This window comes from Gracilinanus agilis, chromosome 2 (assembly GCF_016433145.1).
Source record: "Gracilinanus agilis isolate LMUSP501 chromosome 2, AgileGrace, whole genome shotgun sequence".
Lineage (NCBI taxonomy): Eukaryota > Metazoa > Chordata > Mammalia > Didelphimorphia > Didelphidae > Gracilinanus > Gracilinanus agilis.
Genome location: NC_058131.1, coordinates 399,897,826 through 399,915,170, shown reverse-complemented (window position 1 = coordinate 399,915,170; position 17,345 = coordinate 399,897,826). Strand labels below are relative to the sequence as shown.

The 17,345-nt window shown below is 35.3% G+C and overlaps 1 protein-coding gene across 1 annotated transcript in view; it reads left to right on the top strand.

Annotated features, from left to right (window-relative positions):
- ARHGAP26 (Rho GTPase activating protein 26) overlaps nt 1-17,345 on the top strand; it is a 552,571-nt gene that overhangs the window by 249,235 nt on the left and 285,991 nt on the right. The window contains exon 8 of the mRNA XM_044659871.1: nt 5,683-5,761. Within this exon, the coding sequence (XP_044515806.1) occupies nt 5,683-5,761 (79 nt within the window). The remainder of the gene's footprint in view (nt 1-5,682; nt 5,762-17,345) is intronic.

Genomic DNA, 17,345 nt, shown 5'->3' with positions numbered 1-17,345 from the left:
CTCTCTCTCACACACACACACACACACACACACACACACACACACACACACCTCTTTAAAAATACTTGTTGATTGTTAGTGATTGGATAATGAATCTCCTCCCCCTGTCAGAAATGAGAGTGCCTGGGGTGGAGGGTGACCCAGTACCCTTAAATGACTGTCACTTTAGGAATGTGTCCGCCTCAAAACTAAGGTGTGTGACAGGAGGACAGTCCGGAGCCTCAGCCGACCTGCAGAATGATTAAAGGAAATGGACAGGGTAGAGTTGGAGTTAATATATTTTTGTATGGGAACTAAAGCTTTGCAGAGGATGAGAGCTTTGACTTTTTTCTTTGTTCCAAAGAAATACAGATTTTTGTAGGTGTTTGCCTGTTTTCAAGGGGGAAAAGAATGATAATCTCAAAGCCTCCTGACCCAAGACCATAAGGTCAATTCTGTGGAAGCAAAGGAGGCCCAAGCCGGGTCTCCAGACACTGGGACTCACAGTGACCCAGCCAAGTGCTCCGGACAAACAGTTATTGGCTGGTGGGAAATAGAGCTTAGTTCTAAGAATGGTAATTTCTGAGAAGCAGGAGGATATTGCCAGGCACTCATGGATAGGGAGCTATTGGCCTCTCCTCTATGGTAGCTTGTTGTTGCAGTGCCAAGACATGAACCAGTATTTACAGGAACATCTACCAATCCCTGCTGCACTGACCCTTCTAAAAACTCTTTTCCCTTTTTTCCTTATATGAGAGACAGAGACAGACAGAAACAGAGACAGACAGACAGACAGAGAATAAGTAAGTGATAGGGAGGTAAAGGGAGTAAGAGTTGATTCATATTCTAATTGTCAGCACTTAATCATATTACATTGAGCTAATTAACAACATTAACTAACATCTATTTAGTGCATTAAGATTTGTAAAATCTTGCAAAAGAAATATTGGGGGGATAGTAAAACTAGCCCTATTTGACTTGAAATCTCTCACTCTATCCAGTATATCAGACTGCAAGCAAACCATGAGTAGTTAGCTAGCTCTTTAGAATAGAGTATTTCAGGTGCAGAAAGTACTAAATTAGTGTTTAGGTTTAATGTATGTGTATGAGTTAAAAAGGGAATGATTTGAAAGATCTGACTTAAAAATTAAATAAATAAAAAGGTAATTGCTTGGCTCACAGTTTCTTTTTAGTGGTCTTTTCATGTCGTGCTCTTGCGGTCTCTGTCTCTGACTGTTATTGTTTTTCTTTGTCTCTCCCCCTTTCTTCTTCCCCATCTTCTCTCCTCTTCCCTCCTCCTCACCCCCATTTAGTTCTGAGCTGTATACCTGTGAGAACTCAGTTAAATGTTATTTTTTTGGATGTATGTGATTCCTAGGAAATCTTTATTCACAGCTTTAAAAAATAAACAGACTGCAAGTTCCTTTGAAGCTTGCCCAAATCATGTTAAGGGAGTGGTTGCCAAACTGTTTTATCATGTATTTATTTCAATAAGAAAAAAAATTTTAGCATTCTCTCATATTCATATGTATATATAATTATAAATTATGTACATATATTACTTTATTACTATATTATATACCCAAAACATGTATAGAGGTTTTAATAGAATATGATGAAATATTTAAAAATATATTAATGGTTTAACATGTCTTGGCTCTCATAAAATTATTAATACGATATTGGACAGGACAAATGTGTTCAGCATATGAATTGAGTGAGGACCAGTGTTAGTCAGTATACTAATAAATAAGAATAAAGTTTATTTTTTTTTTAGATAAAAAAATTGGAACCCCTTCCACATCAGACTTAAAAAAATATTATTCTTAGTTTAAAAATTGCTGCATGCACGATCTATGTAAGCGAGACTAAATTAGGAAGCATGATTATTTAACTTAAAATAATCCTCACGGAAGAGAGCTTAGCAGGACCAGATTCTCAAATTATACTGCAAAGAAGTAATCATTGAGAACTATTTTATTTTGATCAGTGAAATAGATTAGATATATAATATATGGAAACAAGCATAGCATTTGATTAACTGAAGGACCACAATTACTTTGTTAAAGAGTTACTTAAACCTCTAGTTAACTGCATGCAAAAATTTTTAACGTTCATTTTTGAAAATTCTGACTTCCAAAATTTTTTTCCTCTTTCTTCTCCTCCCCACTCTTGTAGAAGGCAAGCAAATTGATATAGGTAAATCATGTAGAATCATACAAAACATATTTCCTTGGGGGCAGCTGGGTGGCTTAGTGGATTGAGAGCCAGACTTAGAGATGGAAGGACCTGGGTTCAAATTTGGCATCAGACACTTCCCAGCTGTGTGACCCTGGGCAAGTCACTTAACCCCCATTGCTTAATCCTTACTGCTCTTTTGCCTTGGAACCAATACACAGTATTGATTCCAAGATGGAAGGTAAGGATTAAAAAAAAAACCAAACATATCCATATTAGGCATTCTGTGAAAGAAATAATAGACAAAAAAAAAATTTAAGTTCTAAAGAAAAGTATGTTCCAGTCTTCTTTCAGTTCTATCAGTTCTTTGTCTGGAAGTGATGGTGTTTTTCATCATGAGCCTTTTAGAATTATCTTAAGTCATTTGTATTATTGAAAATGTCTAGGTCATTTATAGTTTACTATGCTGTTCCTATAAACAATGCTCTCCTGGTTCTGCTCACTTTACTTTGTATCAGTTCATGTAGATCTTTCCAGGTTTTCCTGAAAGCTCCTGCTCATCATTTCTTAAAGCACAATAATAGTATTCCATCAAAATCAGATACCAGGGGTAGCTAGGTAGGACCCTGTCCCTTTTATACAATGTTAGGCCTGGAATCAGGAGGACCTGAGTTCAAATCTAGCTTCAGATACTTCCTAGTTATGTGATCTTGGGGAAGTCACTTAACCCCAGTTGCCTACCCTTTACTGTTCAGCCTTAGAATCGATACTTGATATTAATTCCAAGTAGAAGGTAAAGAGTTTTTGATTTTTGTTTTTTTAAATCATATACTATACATTCAAGCTATTCTCCTATTGATGGGCAATATCTTCAATTTCCAGTTCTTTGCCACCACAAAAAGAGTAGTTATAAAATATTTTTGTACACATAGGTCCTTCTCCTTCCCCCTTTAAAAAAAAAAGAACTCTCTTTGGATTTCAGACCTAGTAGTGCTGCTGATGAATCAAAGAGTATGATGCCATTTTATAGCTCTTTGGGCATAGTTCCAGATTGCTCTCCAGAATTATTAGATCAATTCATAGCTCTACCAATAGTATATTAGTATCTCTCTTTTCCCACATACCTTCTAACATTTGTCATTTTTGGAGCCAGTCTGATAGGTGTGAGGGGGTACCTCAGAGTTGTTTCAATTTGCATTTACCTAAGGAGTCACTTTTAAACAAAAATGTTCTGGGAAAACTGGGAAGCAATCCAGAAGAAATTAGGTTCAGACCCAGATCTTTCCTGATATTGCACAACAAACTGTGTCTCTCTGTAACAGATAACAATCATAAACAAACTGGAAGATATAAGGAATATAAATATATATGCCAATATAAAGTTTATATAGGATTTATTCTTATATATTTAAAGATGCAATATTTGAATATTATATAATATATTCTTAGGTACTTAAACATATAAGAATGATAGCTATTTCCTTATAGATAAATGATCAATGGATATATATTTTTTTATGTGTGTGTGTGTGTGTATATATATATATACGTATATATATATACACATATATATGGATTAAAGAAATCCAAGCAATTTATAGCCATATTTTAAAAATTATTCTACAATATAATTATAGAAATGAAAATTGGAAAACTCTAAATTTCCATTTTACATGTCATTTTGACAAAAATGACAAGAAAATAAAATGAAAGTTGTTGAAGGGATTGTGGAAAAAACAGACATGTTAATAGACTGTTCATAGAATTTGTCTATCTAGTCTGGAAAGCAGTTTGGAACTATTCTTTCCATATCATTAAATCGTACATACCCTTTGACTTAGTGATACCCCTCTAGGCCTGTACCTCATGATACTGCTAATTTGGCTCTCTTCTTTCTTTTTCTTAATTAGATTAACCAATACTTTATTTTATTTATTTTTTCAAAATACCAGCTCCTACTCTTATTTATTAGTTCAATAGTTCTTTTACTTTTAATTTTTTTAATTTATCTTTTGATTTTTTGGGATTTCCAATTTGGTTTTTAATTTGTTCTTTTTTCTAGTTTTTTTAGTTGTATGTCCAATTTGCTAATCTCCTCTTTCTCTAGGCCTGTACCTCAAAGGTCAAAGAGAAGAAAAAGATTCATTAGAATAAAAATATTTATAGCTTTTCTCTGTCTCTTTGTCTCTCAACTTGAAGCAACAGAGCTGTCTCATCATTTGCAGAGAGGCAGAACAAATTGAGCTAGCTAGAATACTGCCCAAAACACAAAGAAAGAGATGAAAGCGCTATTGAAGCAGTTTAAAGGAAAACATTGATAAGCAGGACAATTTTGGAAGTAACAGGTTGGATTGTTATATTATGCTCTTTTTAAAAAGTATATGGCATATAATGCAAATTTGTGATTTTATCTATAATGAGGTTTTTAAAAATTCTAATTACTCCTGCTTGGGAGATCACTGGTACAGATCATGGACCTCGATATCAGAAAATAATTTCCTTTACTCTTCCTCACTATAGCCGGGATAATCACTTTCTTTAGTTGGGCGTCAGGTTTCTTTCCTTTAAAGCAAAAGCCACAATATCCTAATAGTAGATATAATAGCAGAAAGGATGCAGGATCCAAAGAGCTGTGAAACATAGATTTGGAGGTTGCCTTACGATGCTTGCAGGCAGTTTGACCCAATTTGCTGCATTGTACTGAGTTTTCAATGTATTTATTTGCAAAATGTGGATAATTAATAATAATATGCTTAACTAATATTTATATAGTGCTAGTTTACTTGACCTTACAATTATTAGCTCACTTGATCCTCACCACAATTCTGAGAGGTGGGTGCTATTAATATCTCCATTTTACAGATTAAGAAACTGAGGAAACATTAAGTAACTTGCCTCAGATCACACAGCTAGTAATGGTCTGAGGCTGGATTTGAACTCTTTCCCTTCTACAGACCTGGCACTCTATCCATTGCACCACTTAGCATGGGACATGGAAGTATCTCTTATAGGGCTATTTATAAGGGAAAATACACTGACATGTTAATGTCATATCTAGAAATACGAGTCATTAACAAATTGACATTAACAAATTAACACTCGTTTTGTTATTGTCATATATTCAGAGCTAAGTGGGCTCATGGAAAATTAGCTGGGTAAATGGAAGTGGCTTTGTTTTTGGGGAAAATGATGATCTCTTTGTATCCTTGCTGCCACCTCTCTCAACGTTTCAGGGGCTTGCTCATCCCTCTACTACCTTGACCTCTGGGGAGAATAGGCTCAGATTTAGCACCATTTCTACATCATCTTGGCGTGTCTGGGACTTTTGTAGTTCTTTCCTTTTTCTTGGAGCTTTCATTGGGGAAAAGATTATAAGACCATAACTTTAGAGCTAGTTGGGCTCTCAGAAGTCATCTGGTCCCACTTTTTTATTTTCCAGAAAATTGGTGTGTCCTTGCTATCACTTTTCTCTTTGACCTATTTCAGATGTATTTATTTTTTAAAATTTATTTTCTTTTTCCACAGGCCAGGTATTATCACCATGCAGGCATTGTCTGAAGAAGACCGGAGACTGTGGATGGAAGCCATGGATGGCCAGGAACCAGTAAGTGGCATTTCAGTGAAATGGGGTAGGATAAAAAAACGTCTTTTTTCTGCTTCCCTGGGAATATGACAGAATTGCAGAATATTTTATAGATTATAATCTGGAGCATGAATTTATATGAGACTTCTTTATTCCTGCTGTTGGTGTTTAGAGCCATAGGGATACTGAGAATATAATATACTTTCCCACTCAACGAGGCTTAAAAATACTTTTTGTTAAAAAAAAAAACAACTGTGAACCTAAATAATAATTATTAGCATCACATTATTTTGAAAACTACTGTAATTTAGTTCAAAATTTAAAGAAATGCAATATGAAAGAAAGGAAATGGATATAGCCTTGTGTTTTTCTCAGTAATCACCAACTCATATCATTCATTTACTATTTATCCTTGTTTTTCCTCTAAAATAGAAAATAATCTTCTTATTCTCTTAAACCCTTTCTTAGAGTCAAAAGTCCTTCAAGTACTAATATGCAGTTCTTATGTTTATGTTTTATATGCTTTAGGACAGCTTGGCAACAAAAGCTCTTTTAGGCATTTTTCTATATAGCCTTTATTTTTTTCCCCTTAGCAAACGATCAGACTATATTTTTTTTCAAGATGGCATTAAATATTTTTTAATTAAAATTTTTTTTAAATACATTTTAAAAAATGTTGAGTTACAAATTTTCTCCTTCCCAGCCCCATTCTACCTATTGAGAAGTCAGGCAATATGAGATAAGTTATACTTGTGAAGATTTAAATCATATTTCCTTCTTAGTTGTCTTGAGAAGAAAAATGCAAAAAAGGGCAAGAAACATATAATCTTTCTACACTAACCATATTGCCAAAAGAAAGAAAAAAGGAAGACAAAGTGAAATTATGTTTCAGTCTTGTTCTCTAGTGCTCAATAGCATCATGGGTCCTTTGGAATTGTCTTAGATCATTGTATTGATCAGAATAGCTAAGTCATTCACACAGTTTATCATCCTTGCAATATTGCTATTATTTTGTACAATATTCTCCTGGTTTTGCTCACTTCACTTTGCATCAGTTCATATAGTTTCTCTGATTTTTCTGAAACCATCCTGCTCGTTATTCTTATTATATATTATTATATATATAATATATAATATTATATAAGAATATATATTCTTATTCATACTATATGCACAGTAATATTCCATCATAATCATGTACCACCACTTGTTCAGCTATTCCAGTTAATAGGTATCCCTTCATTGCCCAGTTCTTTTGCCACCACAAAAAAAAGAGCTACTATAAATATTTTTGTATAAGGGTCCTTTCCCCTTTTCTTTGATCTCTTTGGGATATAGATATTGTAGTAGTATTTCTGGGTCAAAGCCAACCTCAGTTTTCCTTTCTTTGGTGAAGTAGCTAGATAGTTTTGGACTTGAAATCAGGAAGTTCTGGGCTCAGAACGTACCTTGGATACTTGTTCTGTGACTGATTAAGTCAGACTTACAGAATCATATCCCGTCCAATTCATTTTGCAAGAGGATTTCCAAGAATTTGCAAGAATTCCCACACTAACACATCAGTCAAATGATCATCTAACTTCTACCTAGAGATCTCCAGTGGCATGGAACCCACTGCTTCTCAAGGCATTCCATTCCATGTTCTAATTGTTAGAATCATAGCTCTAATTGTTAGGAAGTCTTTCCTGACACCAGGCTTAATGTTTCTACTCTTTGTTCTTGTGTCTGCCTTCTGGGGCCAAACCTAATCCCTTCTCCACATGACAGACCTTTGGTTATTCAAGGACATGGATCTCATCCCCATTGGTTGTATGGAATGCTCTTGAGGCTTTTCCATATTTCTGGTGTTCCCTCCTCTCTGTAATGTTGTTCCCAGAACTGAACATCCTCTACTCTACACATAATGATCTGATCAGGGAAAGTACAGTGGGATTATCACCTCTTTTATTTTGGATATTATGCTGTTCTTTCTTAACAAAGAAAGTCTCAAGATTTTATATTTTCCATTTTAAAATTATTAACATAAACCCAGAGGGAGAAAAGGTTTTTTGAATTTCTTTTGTTGTAGAATTCTATTATATTAGTAAAATTCTCTTAGCATTACAGAAGCATTATTGGAGATGCAAAGAAAAGGTGTTCTTAAGTGATATTTCTTTATTATTTCTTTGTCTTGGTTTCCCCATCATGAACACAGAGATGACAATATTTGTCTCAAATTAATTCACAAAAAATACCAATGAAATAGCATGTCTACATATTTGAGTACTTCTGATAAAGGTACTTTGTGAATGTAAGCTAATATTATTTGTTTTTTAATCACAATATGCCACTCTTAAGGAACCCTAAGGTCTCCTTAACTTTTGGGTTCCATATTTCAGTGCTGTCACATACTGGACTTGTGGTTCACCAAAACTCTAAAATTTTTTTCAGATGAGTATTTTATTGCTATGCTTTTCTTATTTTGCAGTTGAGCATTACATTTTAAAAACATAGCCATAGGATCTCATCCTTATCCTTGTTAAATTCAGTTTAATTAAATTTTGGCTGTATAAGGAGATCTTTTTGCATCTTGATTCTGTCATTGAGTACAGGTACATTAATTATTCATCCCAGCTTTATATCATCTACATATATAAATTTTCATCCAAGTCACTGATAAAAAATGATGATAATCCATCATTAACTGTTGTGGTAGTCATAGTAGTAGTAATAATATCAATGTTTATATAGTACTTTGAGACAAATATTGCACTACGTACTCTTTAATTACTATCTCATTTGATCCTCAAAAAAACTTTGGGACATAGGCACTATAATTATCATCCCAGTTTTACAGAATAGGAAATTGAGGCAAAAGGGGTTAAATGATTTGTGCAGGGTCACATAGCTAATTACCTTCAAAGACTGGACTTTAACTCAAGTTTTCCTGACTTAAGGCCTGATGTTTTAACCACTGCACAACATTAGTGGCCTCCATTCAAGTTCACAGAATCCACAGAAGTTGATAGTGAGCTCTGCAGGTAAATAAATCAGAAGATACACTCTCTGGGTTTGATCATTCAACCAGTTCCAAATACAGCTAACCACTGCCATTTGTTATCTAGCCTGTATTTGCCCTTCCCTGTCCACAAGAATAATATCTGGGAGATGTGAACCAAATACCTTCCTGACATCTAGGTATATACTCTATGTTCAGAGTTCCCTAATCTCTGGTCTTATCAAATAATCTTATCAAAAAGCAAAAGGCTTGACCTTTCTATGTGATCATCATCTCCCTTGCCTCCAAATGTTCAAAAACTGCATCTTAGAATTTTCTTACATCTCAGGATTTTTTTTCTTTTTTTTTTTTTTTTAAATAGGAGTAGAAGTTGAGTTAATTGGTCTTTTAGGTTTCTCATCTTTGAAAATGGAAACATTTGCCTTTTTTCTAGGCCTGTAACACTTCTCCTATTTCCTCTTGATTTTTTTTTTTAGAGGTCAGTGATGGTCTCTCTTTAATCGTTTTTGCCCACTGAATGTAGTTTCTTTGGTCCTGATGACTTGAAATGACTAAGGGCCTGTAGGTATTCTTTGATTATCTCTTCATATTATTATTATTATTATTATCATCTCTCATTTATATATTTTTATACAAATATCTATATATTATGTTAAATTCCTTTTTTAGCCATCTCCCCCCATCCTTTCCAGTTATTTTTCTTGGCATAAAAGCAATTCAGTATAATATTTACTATGTATCTGCAAAGGTTTGTACTAAGTGTTAAGGCTATTAAAAAAAAAAGAAATGAAAAGAAACCATTCCTACTCTTAGGGAGCTTCTATCCTCCTGAAGCATTTGCTTCCAGAAAGTAAAACTGAATCATTTTACTTTCTCTTTATCATAGATTATTACCCTTTTTGCCATAAGGATGGATTCCATCTCTTTTTTTCCCCACCTTCCACCCTCTCCATTTTTTTGTCAGCCTTAGGTTCATGTCCATCCATACCTGGCCTTATTAGTGCTTAGTAAATATTTATTGAATAAATGATTTGGGAAGATTTCATTATAACTCTTTGGATTTATTTACCTCCCTGTTGTTCAGAGACTCATGATCCAGTTTATAGATGATCTAGAACATTTTACTTTCATTTCTCTCTGAATTTCTCCCTGTTAGAGGCTATTTCAATGTTCTTTAAGGCTTTAGAAAACATATAGAGGGGGGAGGCAAATTTCTCAAGTAAAACACACTGGTCAGATCTTTTGGGGTATTTTGGGGCCACTTTTTAGAAATTCTGGTAGTAGTTCTGGTGTCTAGGGCAGTGCCCCAGGCCAAGGTAAGTTTTTTTTTTTTTTTTTTTTTTTAGGGAAGGATAATGATGGCAGTTTGTTATTTATTCAAGTTTTTTTCATCTTCTTTCCAAAGAATTGAAAATGACTGAAGATACTGAATTATTTGCTTAGGTATCAAAGTGATAAATGATTATTGGATTGAACTCAGCATGGATTAAGGGTAATTCTGAAAATGAGATCACCGCTTTTCTTTACTTCCCCTTTCAGAGTTAGCAAGAATTAGATATACATCTTTGTGGGGGTTTTGTGTATTTCTATTTTCATCTCCTGAGATTATTTGGGAGGCTTTTCTCTTAAGCATGTATGTATTCTTAAAATAAATTGAATAATCTTTGCCCCTTATACCTTTCAGTTAAGATTTTTCTTGACAATTTCTCATGAAAAATCTAAGAATTATTTGTACCCTTTAGTGATAAGGGAAAGAGGATGAAGGCAGGTAGAATTTGTCCATAGGAGGATTGATGAAAGCTTTATTTCCCCCCATCCACAAATGGAAATACTAATAAGCTTAGGGAATTATTTTTAAAACTCTTGGAAATGTGGTGAAACAAACCTGTGGATCTTAAGAGTAAAGCCAGTCCAGGAATCGGCGCAGTGGTGATATCCTTAGGGATGGATAAATCTCACTGCCTAGCCCTGGCTTGCCTTGCTGCTAGCAAACATGAAGCCTGCTTTTAGTATTTTTCTTTGTCCTCCCATTTGTACTTGTTTAATAATCTCCTCCTGTCAGCTGTAGCTGGATAAAACTTGTTTCATCCATCTTCATGGAGGGCATCCTTTCCAGTCAGCCCTTTCCCTTAGCACAGTGCCTGGCACATAGTAGGTACTTAATACTTGTTTATTGATTCAGAGGAAAGAATTGGACTTGGAAACAGATTTGGTGGTTGTTTTCTAGGTTGGTATATAAAAATAGTAATGAATTTTCACATGGCAGAATCAGACTAGTGTTTGCTGGAGATTTGGGGACAGTAGTTATGTAACAAAGAACACTCATTTTCATCAAATGCTTTTTGGGTACAGCCTTTGATTTTACAGAAATCAGTTGTTTTTTTCAATGATAGGTTCTTCAGTCGCAAGGGACTTAAAGGACATTTAGTCTAGCCTTCCTCCTGTAGTTAGAATTCTTTCTATAATATTCTCCATAAATGGTGTCCCAAGTCTCTTGATTTCCTTGTGTGCTTGGAAGCTCCTTCCTGTTAGGATCGTTGTTCTTTTGTGGGGTGATATTAATTATTGGAAGGTTTTCCCTTACATTATGATAACATTTTCCTCCCTCTAACTTTTACCTTCTACAGAAGTATAGACTAAGTTTAATTCCTTTGCAATATTATGTAAACAGCATTCCTATTCCCAGTAGATCTTCTCTGTGCCAGACCAAACATTCCCAATTCCTCCAACTTGTTGCTCCTTTGCCTTGTTTCAGAACTTTCAGAATTCTTGTTACCTTCCTTTGGATGCTAACTACTTTGTCCGAGTTCTTTTCTAGAGCGCTCTGCCCAGAATTGGGCAAAATACTGTAAAAAAACATCTGACCAACATATCATTTTGTTGTTGTTTAGTCATTTCCTTCGTGGCTGACTTTTCATGACCCCATCTGAGGTTTTCTTGGCAAAGATACTATAGTGGTTGGCCATTTCCTTCTCTAGTTCATTTTTAAGGGACTTGTTTGGGGTCACAAAGCTAGTAAGTATCTGAGGCTGGATTTGAACTCAGGTCTTCTGACTCTAGATTCAGTGCTCTTTCCACTGTACCACCCAGCTGTCCTCCACACATAGGGATAGCACAATAATTATATTCATAAGGCAGTAAACTACCTTTGAGTTCTGGAAGTGCTCAGGTGGGTCAATCACAGACACATAGGTCGTAGAGTGGAAAGAGGGCTAAATTTGGAGTCAGGGAGATCTGAGGTCAATCTCTATCTCGGATACTTATTGAGCAATTAACTTAACCTCTGTTTGCCTCAGTTTCCTCATCTGTAAAACGTAATAATAGCATTTTGCCTTCTAGGGTGGTCGTAGGTATCATATATTGTAAAGGATTCTGGAAACCGTAAAGCTCTCTCTGTAAGGGTTATCTATCATTATTATCATCGTAATTGTTATGATTATTGCCCCTCCTTAACAATGTTGTTGGGGAAGAGGTGAGTCGATAAACTTTTAACATTTTCATCAGTTTGTATTTCTGCTACATTTCTCCATTTCTTCTATAAACACTGACACTTTGTCCTTTGTCTTGCTGGTATTATGGTTATTCAAATCCACAAGCTTGTGTTAAGTAGATATTGCATTCAGGGCACTTTGTGAAGCAATGGAAATACAAGCATTAAAAATCAAGGAGCTTTCTTTTTATTGGAAGTATATGATATTCATACACATAAATGTAATACAAGGTTATCATCAGTCAATCAGCAAACACTTGTAAAATGCCTACAATATGCCAAGCAATGTGCTAGGGATTCAAAAACAAATGAAATTGTCCCTTGCACAGATGACACGTTATCTTTGTATGTCCCTATTTTCATCTTTTTATATTTGCAATTTTGAAATCTTAACCCATCCTCCCTCTCTCAGTGAAGCTACATTTATTTCCTTAGATTTCTTTTCTCATTGGGATCTTTTGAGACTGGGTAGACAGAATTAAAATTTCTTAAGCCACGTGTCCTTTATGAATCCCTGTCCCTTAGAATCATTCCTGCCTTTTACTCTCCTTTTTTTTGATATCAGCTTCTATGCCTAGCATTCCCTTCCTTCAAGATGAATCATTCCACGTCGATGTGATCACTTTCTCCCAAAGTTCCTGTCACTCCCATATCACTGTTTCTTATTGGTCAGAATTGAATCCAGAGACACAAACTGCTTCCCTTTATTGCTGCTTCCTCTGTGTTCTGGTTGACGAAATTGCCAGGGAAGCAAGTCAGGAATTTAGCAGAAGCTTTGCTAAAAGCATCCTAAGACTTTCTACAGAGATTTGGGTAGTTCCTCTTTGGGTCGATTTTGTAATTTTTATTAGGAAAATATTGTCCATGTTCTTTATCCCCTTTTATGGGGGTATTTTATGACAGTATCTTATATTTGTATAACCAATAGCTTCACTGCTTATACTCTTGAGGTTTTTTTTTTTTGATTCTCATGCTGTGCCGTTTCAATTTATAATGTTATTTCCCCTCTCCTACTGGATCTGTTTCTTTGGAACAAAGAATACCCTTACATTTCAGTTATGGCTTCTTTCTTCTAATTCTCTGTGATATTGAGGTTGTATTTACCTCTTGAGAGGCATCGTGCCACAGCAGATAGAGGATTAGCCTTGGGAATCATATTAGCTATGGAACCATGGGGGGGTCACTTAAACTCTTGGACTTTGAGGCACCTCTCCAAGACTAGATTTTACAGATCAAGTGCCTTTCTGCATTGTTGGAGAGTTTAGACGTAAAGTCAATCACACAATTGAACAATGATCAATGTCCCTTCCCCCCCGCCCCCTCCATCCACTTCCTGAGGGAAAATGTCAAATTTGGCTTATTACCAGTATTTTGTGCTTTGATATTAGGTACTATGAGTATTCAGTTTCAATTTGTATTTTTAAGTAGCAGACACCATGCTAGGCACAAGGGAAAAAGAAAACAAAATAGTCCTTGACCTTCGAGGAACTTAAATTCTACTGGGTGCAGAGTACATGTATACAAATACACAAGGACAATTTAGTAATGAATTAAATATGAATGTAAATAATGCAAATGTACATATATCATATATATCACCACATAATACATTCTATATACGATAGCACATATATGGCGTACAACACACAACCATATATGTTATATAACATATATAACACATGTAACATGTTATATATATCTCATATATATATAATGGTGTATAAAATGTAAATAAAAATGAAGTAATGAAATAAATACAAAATAACAAAGAATACTTGGGAGATCAGGAAAGACCTTTTGCACATTTGCTCTTGAGCTGAGTTTTTTTAAAAATTTATGTTCAATCTTAGAATCAATACTGTGCATTGATAAGGCAGAAGAGTAGTAAGGACTAGGCAATGGAGGTTAAGTGACTTGCCCAGGATCACCTATCTAGGAAGGGTCTGTTATAGGAAAATCATGGGAAAGCAACAACTTAGTTAAAACCTTTAACACCAAGCTACCAATTCACTTAATTTTTTATTTCAGGTCTGAGAAATTGGAGCTCAGATACTTCTTGGGCTCTTTGTTTCCTTGTCTCTAGACCTGGCTCTCTGTCCACTGAGCCACCTAGCTTCTTTCTCTTGAGCTGAGCCTTCAAAGGACCCATAGATTCTCCAGGGTGGCAATGAGGAGCAGGTGAATTCCAGGCCCGAGACAGCTTATGCCAAGTCATGGAAGAGGCAGAAGGAATGCTGAGTAAATCCTCAAAGCCTTTGTGTCATATCTTTGACCCAATGGTTCTTCCTCTTCCAATAGGAGGACTGGAGGCCGGTAGTATGGACTTCTTTCTGGTCTGCCCTCTTAATAGGGTCCTATTGAGATTGGAAGTTGTAATAGGGTTTCCTTTTGTTCCCTCCAGGCCCACCCTCCACCCCCCCAAATTAAAGAAGGTTGGAGGGAGCCAGCAGGCAAGATATTTTATTAGGTTTACGCAGTCCATTTGAAAGTTGGTTAAAATGGCTCCAAGCCCATTTTTGCTCCATAGAAATTGAAATATTTACATCTACTGATTCAGTTCCAAATCCCAGAAGGTTATCATCTTTATGAGTAATATTATCAAGGACAACATTTTTATGTATTTGTAGAAGTGACTCTAGTGGTCCTAGTATTAAGTTATCCACGAGGTTGGTAGGCAGGTTGTTTCTTTGGAGATGAAAATGGGATGAGATAAGGGAAGGGTATTTGAAAAGAGTTTGTATCTCAAGGAAGGTGGAGGATTGGAGAGGAGGGAGAGAATCGTGAGACTCAATATTCTTTGAAAAATGTTGGAAACTGTTTTTGCATATAATTGGGGAAAAAAAGAAAAACTGGATTTACCAAATTTAGGGTAGATCTATGCCAGGAGTCTTGTGGTACCAATAACAATATTCCTAATGATGATTTTGGCGGAAAAAAATCCTATTTGGGACAGCTAAATGGCTCAGTGGATAGAGTGCAAGGACTAGAGATAAGAGGTCCTGGGTTCAAATATGACCTTATACTCTTTCTAGCTATGTGACCCTGGATAAGTCACTGAACCCCCATTGCTTAGCTCTTACTGCTCTTCTGTTTTAGAATCCACACACTATATTGTTCTAAAACTGAAGGTAAAAGTTTTAAAAAAAGAAAAGAAAAAAATCCCATTTATCCCATTTTATTAAAATCCCATTTTAGCCTTGGGAACACAGATTAGCACAAGTAAACACACTGCAAAAGAGAGTGATTTCCCAACAAAGTTTAAATAAAGCCTTTCCATTTTGTTCATCCAGAAAATGATGTAAAAATGAGGTCTAGTGGTTATAGCACAAGGCCGAGCCGGGTCACTGTTGGATCCGGGATAGCTGCCCAGGCAGCCACCATTGCCCTCATTTGTTGTGTGGTCTTGACCAAATGCCCGGGAAATTGATATTTATTTTCTTCCTTTAGGCAAAAGAGGGGGAAGAAACGGAGCTAAGATCCCAAAGGGTAGAAAAATACACTTATACTTAACTGGTGGTCTTTCATTTAATTTTCCCTGTAAATCTCAAAAGAGCATCACCTCCATGAGATTGAGGAAATCACTGGCATTCTCCATTTTATTATTTTTCCTAAGGTTAAAATGAAAGTCTTTTAGAAAAATGAAGCTGTTTTCTTGAGTGTTTCTGAGTAGCTGTGAAATATACTTGGCGTGGTTTGTGATGGAAGATGTTCCCTTTCTCTTGTAATACTGCTAATTGGCTGTACTAATTATTTTAGTGCTTAATCCCTTGTACATTTACCAGGCTTCAATGGGAGTTGGCTTTGTGAAAAGGTCAGAGTAGGAGTGACTAGTTGGCTTAGTGGACAGAGAGCCAGGCCTAGAAATGGGATGTCCTGGGTTCAAATGTGGTCACAGACGTCTTCACTGTGTGACCTTGCGCAAGTCACTTGACCCCTATTTTCCAGCCCTTACTATTTTACCTCGAAACCAATATACAGTATTGATTCTAAAACAGAAGGGATTTTTTTTTTAAAAAAAGAAAAAAAAAGTGACTATAAATACAATGGTCTCAGGAGGCAGTTGTTGCCATAAGAACCATATTATAAATAGGATGGTATATTGACTGATGTTCAGGAGTTAAGTTTTTCAGAGTTTTGGTACTCTAGTGGTCCAGTCAAGTCCAGTTTCATTTATACCTTGGGAAGTATTAGCTGGGTGATATTGCGTGATGTTATGGTGAGAGAATTTATTAATGACATCCCAGAACAAAGGTGGTCTGGGCAAGATTATTAATACTCTATCATCTTGTATTTCTCTTTTTTAAATATTATTTTTAATTATACTTTTTAATTTTTATTTTTTTTACCAATTACATGTGATAACAAATTTCCACACAAGTTTTCCTAAGTTATATGATCAAATTCATCTCCCTTCTTTCCTTTCCTTCCCTCTTCTAGTGCTGGGTTATGCATGTATTATCATATAAAACATATTTCCATATTGTTCATTTTTGTATGTGAACATTCTTACAAAATCAAAAACTCCAAACATAAACGCACATAAACAATTGATATTTCTCTCTTTTTGCTGACAAGTATTGTTCACTAGTGGTACAGTAGATAGATCCCTTGACCTGGAGTTAAGAAGACATGAATTCAAACATGGAAATAGGTTTTAAACAATGATACATGTATAACCCAGTGGAACTGCTTGTCAGCTTCAGAAGTGGGGAGGAAAGAACAGGGAGGGGAAATCATGAATCATGTAACTATGGAAAAATATTCTAAATAAAAAAATTAACATTAAAAATTAAAATAAAAAAGAAGACGTGAATTCAAATCCAAACTCATAGACTTACTAGCTCATTTAACCTTTATCTGACTCAGTTTCCTTAGCTCTAAAATAGGGATAATAATAACTCCTACATTCAAGAGTTGTTGCAAGGATCACGTGAGATGACACTTTTAAGGCACAATATCTGGTACATATTAGAAACATAATAAATGCTTATTTCTTTTCCTTCCCTTTTTCCATCTCCTTGCTGATAAAGATGAAGATTACCAGTTTGGGGTAGTGGATACAGGTTTGACCTTTGAGTCAGGAACACTATAATATAATATAATAAATATAATATAAT